The sequence below is a fragment of the Copadichromis virginalis genome, linkage group LG6 (genome assembly GCF_057382275.1).
Source record: "Copadichromis virginalis isolate Kocher_CV1m ecotype Utaka linkage group LG6, C_Virginalis_male_GT1.1, whole genome shotgun sequence".
NCBI lineage: Eukaryota > Metazoa > Chordata > Actinopteri > Cichliformes > Cichlidae > Copadichromis > Copadichromis virginalis.
The window spans coordinates 6,652,340-6,668,575 of record NC_140623.1 but is presented as its reverse complement, the minus strand read 5'-3'; the positions used below and the strand labels follow the sequence as shown (position 1 = coordinate 6,668,575).

The 16,236-nt window shown below is 45.6% G+C and overlaps 1 protein-coding gene across 1 annotated transcript; it reads right to left on the bottom strand.

The window, feature by feature from the left end:
- Window positions 1–9,937: 9,937 nt before the first annotated feature.
- On the bottom strand, window positions 9,938–16,124 carry tbce (tubulin folding cofactor E). Its single transcript, XM_085458369.1, has 17 exons — window positions 16,053–16,124; window positions 15,746–15,859; window positions 14,787–14,871; window positions 14,522–14,686; window positions 13,927–14,012; window positions 13,689–13,788; window positions 13,512–13,614; window positions 13,068–13,144; window positions 12,872–12,964; window positions 12,179–12,243; window positions 12,009–12,073; window positions 11,350–11,502; window positions 11,033–11,171; window positions 10,868–10,936; window positions 10,724–10,783; window positions 10,534–10,625; window positions 9,938–10,425 (listed from the first exon to the last, which is right to left on the bottom strand). The coding sequence occupies exons 2-17, from the start codon at window positions 15,852–15,854 to the stop codon at window positions 10,330–10,332; spliced, it is 1,557 nt and encodes a 518-aa protein (XP_085314495.1). The 5' UTR covers window positions 15,855–15,859; window positions 16,053–16,124; the 3' UTR covers window positions 9,938–10,329.
- Window positions 16,125–16,236: the final 112 nt, after the last annotated feature.

The following is a 16,236-nucleotide window of genomic DNA, read 5'->3' as shown; positions in this document are numbered from 1 at the left end:
GCCAAAACGCGTTGGTCTATTATTAAAGTTGTTCATCTTCCCTCAAGTGTTGCTGGAGTTCCTGCTTTGTGATTTCTTTTCTTTTGCCTTCAGTTCTTTTAAGGTTTTGCTGAGCTGCTCCTCGGCATCTTTAAATTTTTAACTGCAAAATGAACTGATGAAAACGGTACAAAGGTTAAAGTACCACATGTGCTGTAGTGAAAGCTGCAGCTGTTTTATTGATAAAGTTAAGGACAAAAAAACAAAAGGATTAATCACCCCTGTAACTGTGTCACTATACATCAGCATTAACAGGACCTCAGTTTGTATCTCAGACCTGCACAGCTTCCGTTTTAAACACTTGATGTACTCAGCTGCATGAAGAGCGTGTTTGAGTTTCTCTAACACAATTAAATAAAACCTGATGAAGGTCAAAGGTCACAGTTTTCACAGTTTTTTGCAGATAGTGTGTTATTTACCATAAAGTGATTCAGAGTTATTCATACCAGAGTAACCAGAGAGGATCATATCTTTTTAAATATATAACTTTCTACAGGACTGAATATAATATCTTTATGTAAAAGTCCGGAGCCTCTGGGGAGTATCCGAGTATTTATAACATTACACAAACCAAAGGTCTCATCACAGTGTTCATGAAATGCTGGGTTTATCCATCTCCTGGGGCGGGCCTACAGAGGAGCTCTGAAGATTTCCCTGTGAGGGAGCTGCTGGTGAAGATCATGAGTCCTGCTTGATCAATGCGATGAGCTTCAGTGTTCCTGGTGTTTCTGAAATGATGCCTCTTTCAGTGGGTCAACAGAACTTCTGGCACAGGACAGCTGTGATGAAAGAACGGGAAGAAGTTTCTCCAAACCTCTGGACCCAGAAACCCAGCTTGGTCCTGATGGTCTCCCTCACTAGTTTCTCTCCAGGGTGAATGTAGCTGTTATAGATAATATAGACTATTATTAAATAAAAAGAACAACTCACACTACACTACTGAAACCTTCTGCTGATGTTTTTAAAGTTTCCATGTTACCAGGCTGTAGAGATTTAAACAGTTTTAGATCCATCACACTCACAGTCTTATGTTAAAATCTCAAAGGACAGCGTTATATTTTTGATATTAACAGTAACTCTGGGCCTCTGTGGAGTGTGCAGCTGATCTCATCGCTGTCTAAAAATGGATTAAAAAACCCAAAAGAAGTGCTGAATCCTTCAATAACACAGACTATTAGAGTAGCAGCTGTCTGTGTGAAGCACTTGCTGCAGGGTTGCACCATGAATGTATTCAGTTGCCAACAAAAAGCAGGACTCAGTGCGGGCAACTGCCATGAGTCTGACGATGTTGGGGTGAGACAGTCTCCTAATAAAACAGAAACATCACGTGGCTCAGATTGAATCTGAATTGTAACTTGAATAAATGCTTTTGAAAACTGAATTTGAATTAGTCTAATTTGAAATTCAATTTATGGTTCGGAAACTCCAGGTCCAGCTCAAGATTGCCACTTTCGGTCCGCTGGTAAAACGAAGTTCGATTACTCTCCGCTTGATTAGTCTTGAACCGGAACCGGATGTAAGTTCCAAATAACTGAATTTTGGAACTGAAACTGAATGGTGAGAAGTGAAACTGAAATTATTCGAGAGCTACATTTTTAAAGGATATAATACAGTTTCAAAGCAATTGAATTCAATTTCAATTTAGTGACGATCATTCAGAAACCATAAGTTGAATTCAGTTGAATTGAATTGAGTTCAATCTGAGCAATTCAAATGTAACTATTCAAATTCAGTTTCTGATGGCACAGATTTCTGCCCATACTGTAGTTCTAATCATAAAGGTGTAAAATCCTATTGTTCAGGGGCAGATCTACAAGCAGTGTTGGAAAGGTTACTTTTAAAATGTATTCCACTACAGATTACAGAATAGATTTCGTTACGTTACTGAATGAGAGTAACGTATTCAATTCAATTCAATTTTATTTATACAGCGCCAAATCACAACAACAGTCGCCTCAAGGCGCTTTATATTGTACAGTAGATCGTACAATAATAGATACAGAGAAAAACCCAACAATCATGCGACAGTGGGAAGGAAAAACTCCTTTTTAACAGGAAGAAACCTCCGGCAGAACCAGGCTCAGGGAGGGGCGGGGCCATCTGCTGTGATTGGTTGGGGTGAGAGAAGGAAGACAGGATAAAGACATGCTGTGGAAGAGAGACAGAGGTTAATAACAGATATGATTCAATGCAGAGAGGTCTGTTAATACATAGTGAGTGAGAAAGGTGACTGGAAAGGAAACACTCAATGCATCATGGGAATCCCCCGGCAGCCTACGTCTATTGCAGCATAACTAAGGGAGGATTCAGGGTCACCTGGTCCAGCCCTAACTATATGCTTTAGCAAAAAGGAAAGTTTGAAGCCTAATCTTGAAAGTAGAGATAGTGTCTGTCTCCTGAATCCAAACTGGAAGCTGGTTCCACAGAAGAGGGGCCTGAAAACTGAAGGCTCTGCCTCCCATTCTACTTTTAAATACTCTAGGAACAACAAGTAGGCCTGCAGAGCGAGAGCGAAGTGCTCTAATAGGGTGATATGGTACTACAAGGTCATTAAGATAAGATGGGGCCTGATTATTTAAGACCTTGTATGTGAGGAGCAGGATTTTGAATTCTGGATTTAACAGGAAGCCAAAACAGGAGAAATCTGCTCTCTCTTTCTAGTCCCTGTCAGGACTCTTGCTGCAGCATTTTGGATCAGCTGAAGGCTTTTCAGTGAGTTTTCAGAACTTCCTGATAATAATGAATTACAGTCGTCCAGCCTGGAAGTAATAAATGCATGAACTAGTTTTTCAGCGTCACTCTGAGACAGGATATTTCTAACTTTAGAGATGTTGCACAAATGGAAGAAAGCAGTCTTACATATTTGTTTAATATGTGCGTTGAAGGACATGTCCTGGTCAAAAATGACTCCGATCATTAGAGATAGGTTGATCATATTTAAGATCGAAGAATTAATTAATGGCAGGACTTCTTTGAGCAGTTTTGTAGGAATGGGGTCTAAAAGACACGTTGATGGTTTGGAGGAAGTAATTATTGAAGTTAACTCAGAAAGATCAATTAGAGAAAAAGAGTCTAACTTAACATCAATGGTACTAAGAGTAGCTGTAGATAATATTACATCTGTGGGATGATTACTGGTAATTTTTTCTCTAATGATAAAAATGTTATTTGTGAAGAAGTTCATGAAGTCATTACTAGTTAACGTTAAAGGGATGGTTGGCTCAACAGAGCTCTGACTGTTTGTCAGCCTGGCTACAGAGCTGAAGAGAAACCTGGGGTTGTTCTTATTTTCTTCAATCAGTGATGAATAGTAAGATGTTCTGGCTTTGCGGAGGGCTTTCTTATAAAGCAGCAAACTTTTTCTCCAGGCTAAATGATGATCCTCTAAATTTGTGACATGCCATTTCCTCTCCAGCTTACGAGTCATCTGCTTTAGGGTACGAATAGGTAGTTATTTATATATTTTCATTATGTTCTGTATTTCAAACTGTAAACTGTAAATTAGGCTTGTTTGGTCATATTTTTTTTGATTGCATTCTTGTAATTTTACATGCTTGTACTTTTAATACATTTTTGATAACATAAAAATAAATTCTGAAAGAAACCTGCATTTTTCAATACAAAATTCAGATATTTTCGAAATTGATTTGGCATGCAGTGTTACATTAGTAAAGTATAATATATTGCATTAGAAACTTTCACAGGATCAGTACTGGACTATATCAAGTTCTGTATTGCAAATGTGACTGTGGACAAAAGCATTCAGGTTTTCCCAAACCAAAAACCCTGGATGACCAGCGAGGTCTGCACACTCCTCAAAGCCCACAATGCCAACTTTAGGTCAGGTGAGCTGCTCGAGCTGACCTGAAAAGGGGTCCCACCTGTCCAGCAACAACACACGAGAGGTGTGGCATGGAATAATAGACAACATAAACCACAGAGGCAGAACTGTGAAAACAGAAAACCTGAGTGTGCAGCTAGCAGAGGACATAAACAGCTTCTTCGCCCGCTTTGAAACACCACAACAGCAGCATTCATCTGCCTCAGCCCTGCTCCCATCCTCAGCCTCACCTGGTTCCTGCACCGCTCCATTCACTGTAACGGAGCACGATGTCAGATGTGTGTTCCTAGCAGTGAACCCCAGGAAGGCGGCCGGTCCAGATGGAGTACGTGGTAAAGTGCTAAGAGCATGTGCCCACCAGCTCACCCTCATCTCCACCAGAATCTTCAACCTCTCACTGGATCAAGCAGCCATCCCATCCTGTCTAAAGGATGGGATGGCTGCTTTGAGAGACTAGTCCTTCAGCACACCGAGGATTACCTCCCCCCAGAATTCGCCCCCCCCCCACCAGTTTGCATACCGCACAAACAGATCCACAGAAGACGCCACGACCCTCCACTCGGTGCTGAGTCACCTAGAACAGTGGCAGAATGCTCTTCGTGGATTACAGCTCAGCCTTTAATACAATCATCCCAGACATCCACTGCTGACCTTCCACCACTCACCCATTGAGAGCCTGCTAACTTACTGCATTACAGTATGGTACGGCAGCTGCACTAAGGCGGATAGAGCCCCTACAGCCCCTATAGGGGGTTAGGGGGTTAGGGTTAGGGGGTTAGGGTTAGGGGTTAGGGGTTAGGGGGTTAGGGTTAGGGGTTAGGGGTTAGGGTTAGGATGCAAAGTAAATGTCTTAGTTGGTACCTCCTCCAGTCAGTGTAATACAGCTTTCTTCCAAAGGAAACCAGGGCAAACGGATACTGGATCCCTTCGACGATATTCCGCCTCAGTTGGCGGTGAGGATCCATACACTCCACCTTCCGAGTCCCTGCAGAGTCATTGGGATAAGTAATCCAGGAACACATTACCAGTAGGAGCTCTGAGTGCTGTGTGTGGATCTGAGGAAGGCTTTTTCCTACCTGCATCTGCCCAGCATAGCTGTTGGTTTTCATAGTCAAAGGTGAGACCGTTGGGAAGTGCTAGATTGTCTTTGACCAGGACAACTCGCCCAGTCCCATCCATGTTGGACATCTCAATTTTAGGCCCGTCTCTATTCCAGTCTGCCCAGTACAGCCGCCTGAGACCAACATCACAAAAACCAGTTACAAGAAACTGCTACAGCTGGGTTCATGATACAACTTCTGCTCTGATATTAATTTCACTGCTAGCAGACTCAAGCACATTAGCTTTCACCAAGAGTCCTGAAGTTATTGCTAGTAATTAGAATATATGGCATGTAGTAATGGATATATTGGACAAAGGATGCTGATTCATAGTGAAGGAGGACATGCAGAGGGTTGGAGTGACAGAGGAAGATGCTGGGAGGATGAGGAGGATGATAGAGGCATTGTGAGATAAAGGAACCTTCTAAAGGAAGCAACCAAAAGATGTAGTACACACAGGGTCAGTGCTACTCCTCGTTATACGATTACATAGTATTACTGCTAATACCTAGAGATGGCACGATACCACTTTTTTATGTCCGATACCGATACCGATATCATAAATTTGGATATCTGCCGATACCGATATGAATCCGATATAGTGTTTTTTAATCAACAAAACTGTTTTTTAAATATCTTGCTGCATTTTGTATAAGTTCATACTCAAGTTTAAAACAACAACTACACTAAAGCTATTCTGTTATACCTGTATGCAAAAAAAATATTTCATAGTTCAGCAATACTGATCAATCTAATAAACTTAGACCTACACCATCCTCCCTATTCTGGTATTTTAAAGAGTACTTAGCATAAATATTAAGCAACCTAACTAATAGGGTTCCAACTCCCAGCAACAACAAAAATAAATAAATAAAAAATAGGGAACCACCCCTCACGCTCCACCTCATGATGCTTAATCGACGTAATCAACCTTAATTTGATGCAGTGTGAAAAAAAATGCACAGAAATCAATTATTTTACAAGAAATATTAAATAGATTCAACATCTTTCTTCAACAAAATTGCAGACTGCACAGATGGTACCTTCCCAAAGGAAAAAGTACTATAGCTTACTAGGGTATATATATATATATATAAAAACACCCAGCACGCCCCTGCGGGCGGTTTATCCTTCAAGCTCGGGTCCTCTACCAGAGGCCTGGGAGCTTGAGGGTCCTGCGCAGTATCTTAGCTGTTCCCAGGACTGCACTCTTCTGGACAGAGATCTCCGATGTTGTTCCCGGGATCTGCTGGAGCCACTCGCTTAGCTTGGGAGTCACCGCACCTAGTGCTCCGATTACCACGGGGACGACCGTTACCTTCACCCTCCACATCCTCTCGAGCTCTTCTCTGAGCCCTTGGTATTTCTCCAGCTTCTCGTGTTCCTTCTTCCTGATATTTCTGTCATTCGGAACCGCTACATCGATCACTACGGCCGTCTTCTTCTGTTTGTCTACCACCACTATGTCCGGTTGGTTAGCCACCACCATTTTGTCCGTCTGTATCTGGAAGTCCCACAGGATCTTAGCTCGGTCATTCTCCACCACCCTTGGGGGCATCTCCCATTTTGACCTCGGGACTTCCAGGTTATACTCGGCACAGATGTTCCTGTACACTATGCCGGCCACTTGGTTATGGCGTTCCATGTATGCCTTGCCTGCTAGCATCTTGCACCCTGCTGTTATGTGCTGGATTGTCTCTGGGGCATCTTTACACAGCCTGCACCTGGGGTCTTGCCTGGTGTGATAGACCCCAGCCTCTATGGATCTTGTGCTCAGAGCTTGTTCTTGTGCTGCCATGATTAGTGCCTCTGTGCTGTCTTTCAGTCCAGCTTTGTCCAGCCACTGGTAGGATTTCTGGATATCAGCCACCTCCTCTATCTGCCGGTGGTACATACCGTGCAGGGGCCTGTCCTTCCATGATGGTTCCTCGTCTCCCTCCTCTTTCTTGGGTTTCTGCTGCCTGAGGTATTCACTGAGCACTCGGTCAGTTGGGGCCATCTTCCCAATGTATTCTTGGATGTTCCTTGTCTCATCCTGGACTGTGGTGCTGACACTCACCAGTCCCCGGCCCCCTTCCTTCCGCTTAGCGTACAGCCTCAGGGTGCTGGACTTGGGGTGAAACCCTCCATGCATGGTAAGGAGCTTTCTTGTCTTTATGTCAGTGGCTTCTATCTCCTCCTTTGGCCAGCCTATTACCCCAGCAGGGTACCTGATCACGGGCAGGGCGTACGTGTTGATGGCCCGGATCTTGTTCTTACCATTCAGCTGACTCCTCAGGACTTGCCTGACCCTCTGCAGGTACTTGGTGGTTGCAGCTTTTCTAGCGGCCTCTTCATGGTTCCCATTCGCCTGCGGGATCCCCAAGTACTTGTAACTGTCCTCTATGTCTGCAATGTTGCCGTCTGGTAGTTCAATCCCCTCAGTTCTGACTACCTTCCCTCTCTTTGTTACCATCCGACTACACTTCTCCAGTCCGAACGACATTCCAATGTCCTTGCTGTATAGCCTGGTAGTGTGGATCAGTGAATCGATGTCTCGTTCACTCTTGGCATACAGCTTGATGTCATCCATGTACAGGAGGTGGCTGACAACTGCTCCGTTCCGTAGTCGGTATCCGTAGCCAGTCTTGTTAATGATCTCACTGAGGGGGTTCAGGCCTATGCAGAACAGCAGTGGGGACAGAGCATCTCCTTGGTAGATCCCGCACTTGATGGTGACTTGTGCTATGGGCTTGGAGTTGGCCTCTAGTGTTGTACGCCACATCCCCATTGAGTTCCTGATGAAGGCTCTTAGGGTCCCATTGATCTTGTACAATTCTAGGCATTCCAGTATCCAGCTGTGGGGCATTGAGTCATAGGCCTTCTTGTAATCAATCCAGGCAGTGCACAGGTTGGTCAGTCTGGTCTTGCAGTCTCGGCTGATTGTTCTGTCTACCAGTAGCTGGTGTTTTGCGCCTCTGGTATTCTTGCCAATTCCTTTCTGTGTCCCGCTCATGTATTGACCCATGTGCCTGTTCATCTTAGCCGATATGATGCCTGACAGGAGCTTCCATGTAGTACTGAGGCAGGTTATTGGTCGGTAGTTGGAGGGGACCGGTCCCTTCTTGGGGTCCTTGGGGATCAGGACCGTCCGGCCTTCGGTTAGCCATTCCGGGTGTCTCTCGTTAACTAGCAGCTGGTTCATTTGTGCTATATATATATATATATATATATATATATATATATATATATTGTCTATCCTGTAAAATAGTCAGATGTCTATTCATATTAATGTACAGAATTCACCTGCTTGCTGCTACTACTGCACATTCACCCAATGTATGTACTACATATATATATATATATATATATATATATATGATGTTCTTCCTCTACACCCCCTCCCCCCCAATTTTTTTGCACATGTCGAGGAGCGTGTCAGGCTACATTTCACTGTGTGTTATACTTGTATAATTATGCATGTGACAAATAAAGAACCTTGAACTTGAACATGTCAACAACCAAACCTTTGGTGTGAACTGAAACACAGAGAGTGTGTGCAGGACTGTTGAATGCTGAAGTTCACAGGTGGAAAGTAGCTGAATATGTCTCTGTGTGTGTGAGACAGAGAAAGGGCAGAACTGGCATCATACGAACAGTAAAATAGTTAGGGCTTTGATAACATGTGGGAGGATCCACTACAGACGGGTGTCAGCTCTGATCATCCAATCAGAGAAGATGAATCTAAAAGTCATCAGCTGACTCCAGCAGCACCCACCCGTCTGCTGAAGATGAATCCAGGGTTTTAGAGGCTGAGTGCTGTCTGTAGGTGAATGTATGTGGAACCAGTAGAAGTGAAGAGTCTCCCCGCTTAGATACGTTATACATTTATGCTGAATAAAGTAGAATATTTAAAAAACCTCTAAGTTAGAAATGCCAAAAACACAAGCACATTTTTAGAAAATATAACATTTGTTCATTCATATGCTGATGGCATTCAGATCTATCTTCAGCTGAAGGGAAACAGTGCGGCCTCACTAGAACCCTTACTTCAGTGTCTCGGTGAAGTTACATCCCGGATGGCCTCTAACTTCCTTAACTTCAGTGAGAACAAAACTGAAGTGATCTTTTTGGACCGAGCGGCAATCCCAGCACCTCCCATTTTAACCTGCACAGTCTTGAGCCTTTTATCAAAAATTTGGGGGCTATATTTGACAGCAAGTTCACCTTTGAAAAACAGATTAGCTCAGTCGTACAGCGGTCTTTCCTCAAACTGAGGCTTTTATCCAAGGTGACATCATTTTTATCTTTTAAAAACTTTGAACGGGCGATTGATGCTTTCATTATATCCCAGCTGGACTATTGTAACTCCTTATATGCTGGAGTTAGCCAGACCCAAGGCTGCAGTTGGTCCAGAATGCTGCAGCTCGTCTTCTGACACGTACCAAAAGATGTGAACACATTTCCCCAGTGCTCGCCTCTCTTCATTGGCTTTATGTCCACTTCAGAATTTACTTTAAAATATTACTGTTGACTTACAAAGCCCTGAATGGACAGGCTCCCGGCTGTTTGTCTGACCCCCCTTAGATCTCTTAGATCAAGTGATCTTTTGCTTTTAGCCGTACCAAGGTCGAGGCTGGTTCACAGAGGCGATCGAGCATTTGCAGTCGTAGCGCCTAAGCTGTGGAATAATTTGCCCCTACACATCAGACAGGCTCCTACTGTCAGTCGTTTTAAATCTTATCTTAAAACACATTTTTATTTGCTGGCTTTTAATACAGCATGAGAGTTATTTGTTAATTCATATTTGGTGTTTGCTATCAATAGTATAAGTTACCTTGGTATGTTGTATTCTTGCACAGCGCTTTGGTCGAAGTTCCTGTTGTAATTAAATGTGCTATATAAATAAATAAACTATAAACACGTCCCACAGAGGAGGATGAACGGTGCTGAGAGAGAGCAGAATAAAAACAGAGTCTCAGTGCTGTCAATGTTTAATCAGCATTCACACTAATAACGATCTGCACCATGGTGGTTTATTACCAGCTGACACTGAGCCTGACTGAAACACTCCACTCAGTGTTTTTCCTCTGATTTCTCAGCATCGCTTTGCTGTTTCCATTTACAGACCAGACACTAACACTTCATGGTTCAGTCTGCATCTCTGCCTGTAATGCTCACCTCCTCTGACGACGATGCAGCGTCAGAGGAACCACAACAAAAATAAAACGTGTCTGCCATGTTTGAAATGAGGCATCAACAAATCCAGTGGCGTGCAGCTGTGCACAGAAGCAGCTCATGTGAGTCTCCATCTCATTTCAACAGGTCTCTCCTCTGTTCCTCCTGTGGGTCTTCAAGACCTGGACTGGGTCAGGACCAGCGCACCAGCACCTGGTCTCCATCCTCTATGGAGTAAAACTGCAGTGTTTTCAGGTCACTGTCGATCTCGAACTCTGTCCCCACCATCTATAAGAGCAAGAACATTTTACTGTCCCACAGTGGCATGTTCAGACTGAACGTGTGTGCTGCTCTCTGTGAAGGCCACGGGGCTCCTGCCTTTACTGAGTGTGCTACCTTGGGGCTGGTGTAGGTGAGCCTCAGATCTGCTGCAGGGACCTGGAGCAGCCTGTACAGCAGGCCCTTCACCTTCTGCACAACCATGGAGGCTACAGTACAGAAACACATGCCACTGTTTATGTGCAGAGCTCCACAGACAGATGAGAGCGCTGATAATCTAATGAGAGTCGAGGCTTTGAGCTCGTACCTGGAAGTTTCTTCTCCAGTGGTTTGCGGTTAGCATCGTCCGGAAACACAAAGGTAATCTCTGATGAAGGAAGGACAATGAAACTGTCTTTGATTCACGTTCATTCGTGGAGCCACTCAGACAGCAGAAAGGGGCGGGACTTACTTAACAGCTGATTTTTCAGGGCAAAAGGCTCCGGCTTCCTCAGCTCGCCTTCCTCAGGAGCACCATACTCTGAGGAACAGGAACATGGAGTTAGTGACTGAGACCATGTCAGTAATAATAAAGCTGGAGCTGTCTCAGGTCATCTGACCCCACAGCCTGACTTACTGCTGATGAGGGCCTGATAACGAGGGTGTTCACAGATGAACTGAGGGCTGGGCTGACTCCGCCCACCCGCCTTTAGCCACTCCTCTCCAAACATCTTGATATAGTCGAGCTCCGCTCCCCTCCTGTCGTCAGCGTGAATCTGAAGGAAAGCCCAGCAGCTTGAGCACAGGACAGCACCGACATGATGCCCAGAACTCATACACAAGAGGCGGGGCTCTGCGGCGCTCTAATCTGTCACACAGCAATCTGAAGACGTGTCAGGACACAGCGTCCGCACGTTTCCAAAGCATCGGCAGAGTCCTCACAATCGAGCTCACCTCGCAGCTGTTCAGCACAACCAGCTGTCCCAGTTTAGCGATCAGCATCTGATTGGCTGTTTTCGGGTTTCCATCCCTGCTCACCAGCTTGTTGCCACGGCAAGAAAGCCGGACCAAACTGGGAAGTTTGGCCAGCTCGTTCACCACAAACCACTAAGTGAGAAAGAGAGAAACACTTCCTTTAAACTGGCGTAGAGTTTATTTTAAATAACGTCCAATCACGAAGCTGGACAGAAGAACAAAAATGACACGACCGAGCCGGCGTAACGTGGAGACAGCCTCAGCACCCACGCTGGATGTAACAGTGACTGCATGAAACACGCAGTCTGGAGCTGCTGCTGTGTGTCACAGTGCAGCCTTCGCCCACAGCACTGCAGTGTTAGACAGCTTCCAGACTGGCTTCACTCCAGTCTACAGAAGTACACTTACACCAGTGTAACAACAGTTACAACAACACAAACAGACACAGTCGCAGCTGTTGACCGTTTCTATGGCAACACGTTTCACTAAACTGAAGCTAAAGTTATTTCTGGCATGTTTGATGTTTGTTAGTTTTGTAACCACAGAACAATGTTGCAGATGTTTGTGTTCCAGTGAAACGTCGGTCACAGTTCTGGTTAACCACCAGCAGCCGTGTGCTGGTGCAGGAACACACTGACCTCAGTGATGCTGTTGTGGTCCAGGTTGAGGTTCTTCAGCGCTGCATACGCGGCTGTGTGAGACCCTGCAGAGCAGAGACTGTCACTGACACGTTTGCAGTCGCACAGAAAGCTGTTCTACACGCACAAAAGGACAACAGATGCTGTTAGGCTGGAAACTGTGTCGTTACCGGGGGCAGCATCTTCAAACTGAATGACAGACAGTCCGGTCTTGGATAAATTCAGCTGCTCCAGCCTGCCACGAGAAACACACCAGACTCACTCCAGCTGCTTTTATTAAACAACAAACAGAAAACTGTGACTATGGTGCAAACGCCGTAAAAATCCCTCCTAAAATCAGATCAAGTACTGGTTTTTGGGGTGTGTGGGATCACCACTTCCACCTAGAGCTGCAGGAGGCGGGGTAAAATCCCTGCTGTGGCCGCTGGGTTGCCTAGCAACACAGCTGTTTCCATATATTTTGACAAGATGCTGCTCTAACATGAGCTAGAGCTAGCTAGCTAAATATACAGAGGACTGCAGTTCAACAGAAGGGCTGAGGATGGCAGTCTAGAAACAGAGCAGCCGGACAGGGTTCACAGCTGAGCGCAGCACACATGTACAGACATGACCCGACTCAGTGAGAGAACCTGAAACATTTTCTATGATATTTAAATGTTACAGAAAATAAATGGCATGTTTCCCACTCGTGCTGCTGCAGGACGGAGCAGTCCTCACACGCAGTCAGAGAAACGCACGCATGCTGCTCAGCATCAGGTTAACTGACAGTGGAGCTGCAAACGTGTCTGCATGGATGAACTCACACTGGACACAAGCACGTGCAGCACGTTACATCGACGCGTGGCTGACACTTTGTACTGTACCTGGGCAGAGCAGATAAACTGAGCACGCTGTCCTGCACCAAAGGATTACTGGACAAGCTCAGACTCTTCAGCGACTGCAGCAGTCCCTCAGGCCTGTAAACAGACACAGCACAGCTGGTTTCAGGCAGCTTTGAGTGAAAACACACACATCTAAAGGCAGGGCACACAGAAGATGATGATGATGATAAAGTGTTACCTCTGCAGCTCTGTGATGCTGTTTTCTTCCACACACAGGTCCTCCAGCTGTGGCCACATGGGAGCGCATTCCAGAATCTGAGAGGAAAGCAAGATCAGAGGCGGAAAAGAGATTTCATTTAAACAGAAGCAGTTCATCATCTCAAGACCCAACACTGTCCATGATGAGAACGGACGACCCACGAGAATCTGGCCTCAGCGGGGAGGAAGAACTCCCTTTGAAGAGGAAGAGACTCGAGCCAGAAGCAGGTTCAGCGGGAAGAGGAGAAGAAACATGACAGAAAGAAAATGACTGAACGCAGCAATGTGAGTGGTAGAGAACAGAAAAAGAGGGAACGCTTTAAATTCTCCTTTCTTTAGACTTTAAGTTAGTTTGATGTTTGATGTGAATGTTACCCCGGAGCTGAAACACAAAAGTAAATATAAGTGCCACAGCGCTGCGTACCTGTGGCCAGGTGAGCTGGCAGCCGTTGAGCACGACGACTTTGAGGGCTGAGAAAGCGTGGCGTAGAGCCGAGGGGTCAGGGGGCAAACGGAGTCTGTTGTAACTGAAGACAGAAACACAACACAATGTTGAGTGGAAGGAAAGCGAGGCCAAACAAAGCGTCCCACACACCCACACCTGAGCTGCAGTCCTTCCAGTCTGTCCAGCTGCTGGCTGATGGTGGCCACATCCTCCCAGCACGACATCAGAGTCCCAGTCAGGTCCAGCCACTCCACATCTGATCAGCATGGTTAAGGTGTCGCATCCACACTGCTCGCAATCACAACCTGACAGACTCTGAGAAATGGGAACGCTTTGTGAAGCTCACACATCCTGAGTGCCAGTAAAGCATCCAGCACCGTCTGTAGAAGGATACTGGGAGTTGTGGTCCTGATTTCCCCATCAGCACCAGACCAGCTCACGTCAGAGCGGCTCAGCAGCACTGAGGGAAGGCTCTCAAAACTGCACACACACAGACACACAATACAAAGTGTGCAGGTTTATAACAGGAGTGAAAACTGTGAACACAAAGGCTGTGACTGTTTCTGAGTGGACACACATGTAACTGATGTCTTGGATCTGACTGTGGGAACAGCTCACAGACTGTGACGAAACACATCCTGAGACACAGACCAAACGAACCCCAGAGGCTGGATTCACACAGTAATGACTCGGTGCTGCTGTTCATCTCAGGCTGTGTTTACTTAGTTATGAGACCTGATGATTTTATGATGTCTGACTATATAAAACCTTAGACGTGTGAGCTGTGTCTCAGGTGACTTTCATCTTCCTCCTCGCTTCATCAGCACTGACTCTGCAGCTCAGCTGATCGTCATAACACATGCATTACTGCAGGTGGATGCTACCAACAACTACCAGGCGACAGAACTGAAGCTGATAACATCCTTATGATATTTTGCTCTAATAGCACAGCTGTGTGACGCTCTTCTCCTGACCACACAGCATCGTACCCACGCTCCTTGATGTTCCCCCACTTGAGCTTCTTCTTGGAGATGGAGATCTCCTCACTCAGCACCTCCTCTGAGTCGATCTTGTACTCCTGTCGCACGGCGGTCAGATAGTCCACTCCAAAGCTCACCTTTGCCGGACGGACGAAGGAGCCTCCTGTGGGGTGTCTGAGAACAAAGGGAACGTATCAGGACATTTTCACAGAAGACTTTATAAAGTAATTATCTCACAGGAGGCGTGCAGGCAAAGCACGCTTGAGCACTTTACCTGCACGTGAAATACTGCACTCCCTCGTGGCTGCCGTCATGTTTGCCTCTGTCGGGGTTGTCCCACTCCACACCCAGCCACAGACCTACAAACCACAAAACAAACACACAGCTATACTAATGGCAATGCAGTGATGCAAGCATGTGGTTAAATCTGCTTCATCGGTGTGATTTCATCCGTGTACTCGGACTGGACATGTATCGAGAGAGGGGGACAGGAAAAAGCCCCGCCCCCTCCCAGCTTTCCTCCCTCTCTGCGTCCAGTCTGTTGGCTTTGAAATGACACAGGCTTTGTCTCGGTACACTGTTGCTAAAAGTCAATCATATTTATTCTTAATCAAAATATAAGTTTGATCAATATGTTAAATGACAAATGTGAGGCAGCTGGGCCCTATGACCCCTATGAGCAAGCACTTGGCGACATTTGGAAGAAAAACTCCCTTTTAACAGGAAGAAACCTCCGACACAACCAGGCTGTAATCTGCTGCAACTGGTGGTGGTGAAGAAAAGACTATTGGAGACAGACCTACAGTGATATAATCGTGTAATAATTACTAACGATTAACTGGAGGAGTGACCTGATAACATGGGAATCCCCGGCAGCCTACGTCTATTGCAGCATAACTAAGGGAGGATTCAGGGTCACCTGGTCCAGCCCTAACTATATGCTTTAGCAAAAAGGAAAGTTTGAAGCCTAATCTTGAAAGTAGAGATAGTGTCTGTCTCCTGAATCCAAACTGGAAGCTGGTTCCACAGAAGAGGGGCCTGAAAACTGAAGGCTCTGCCTCCCATTCTACTTTTAAATACTCTAGGAACAACAATAGGCCTGCAGTCAGTATGATGCTCGTAGCAAACATTTCATGATCAAAGTCTTTCTGTCATACTGACTGGCTCTATGTGTTCGCGGTTTATGATGTTCATCCATGCGTGATGAGGTAAGAGGTACAACCCGGGTCCTACCTGCTGTGGGGGGTACAGGTCCAAAGTAGCGCACTGTGGCCCGCTCCCCGCCGCAGGACACCCGCTTACCCACCGCATCCACCGGCACCTCCGCCTCGTCTACTCCCATGGAAGCTACGAAGAAAAAAACTAGAGCCACTCTGTAGTTCTTCTCCAACAGGAAGCAGCTTACGCTACATTTAAGTGTAATAAGTAAATACTGCACATTTCCGGTATGTCACTGTTTGGATAGCTTATTGTGTCTTTCTGAAAAATTAGAAACATGTAATGTTTGAAAAATGCAAACTTAATGTAAAATCATACACACCTTTGATCGCGTTTGCTGCGGAACAGTCACTCAGCCTGCCCCCACCAAAACATCCTGCAGCTGCGTCACCGGATGGGACCTATTTCAACGTCGCACCGGTTTCCCACAAACCTTTTTCTAAAAGGAAGTTATACCACGAAGGAAATATACTCACTGACACGTTACGTGTGTCTGGTCCTTTCCT

What these genes read in the sequence shown, in the direction of transcription:
- tbce (XM_085458369.1), bottom strand. Translation starts at nt 15,854, where the DNA reads ATGGGAGTAGACGAGGCGGAGGTGCCGGTGGATGCGGTGGGTAAGCGG. An exon ending in GGGAACATCAAGGAGCGTGG is followed by an intron (nt 14,013 to 14,521) that starts GTACGATGCTGT and finishes GTGTGTGTGCAG; the next exon opens with TTTTGAGAGCCTTCCCTCAG. An exon ending in GCCAGCTCACCTGGCCACAG is followed by an intron (nt 13,145 to 13,511) that starts GTACGCAGCGCT and finishes CTTTCCTCTCAG; the next exon opens with ATTCTGGAATGCGCTCCCAT.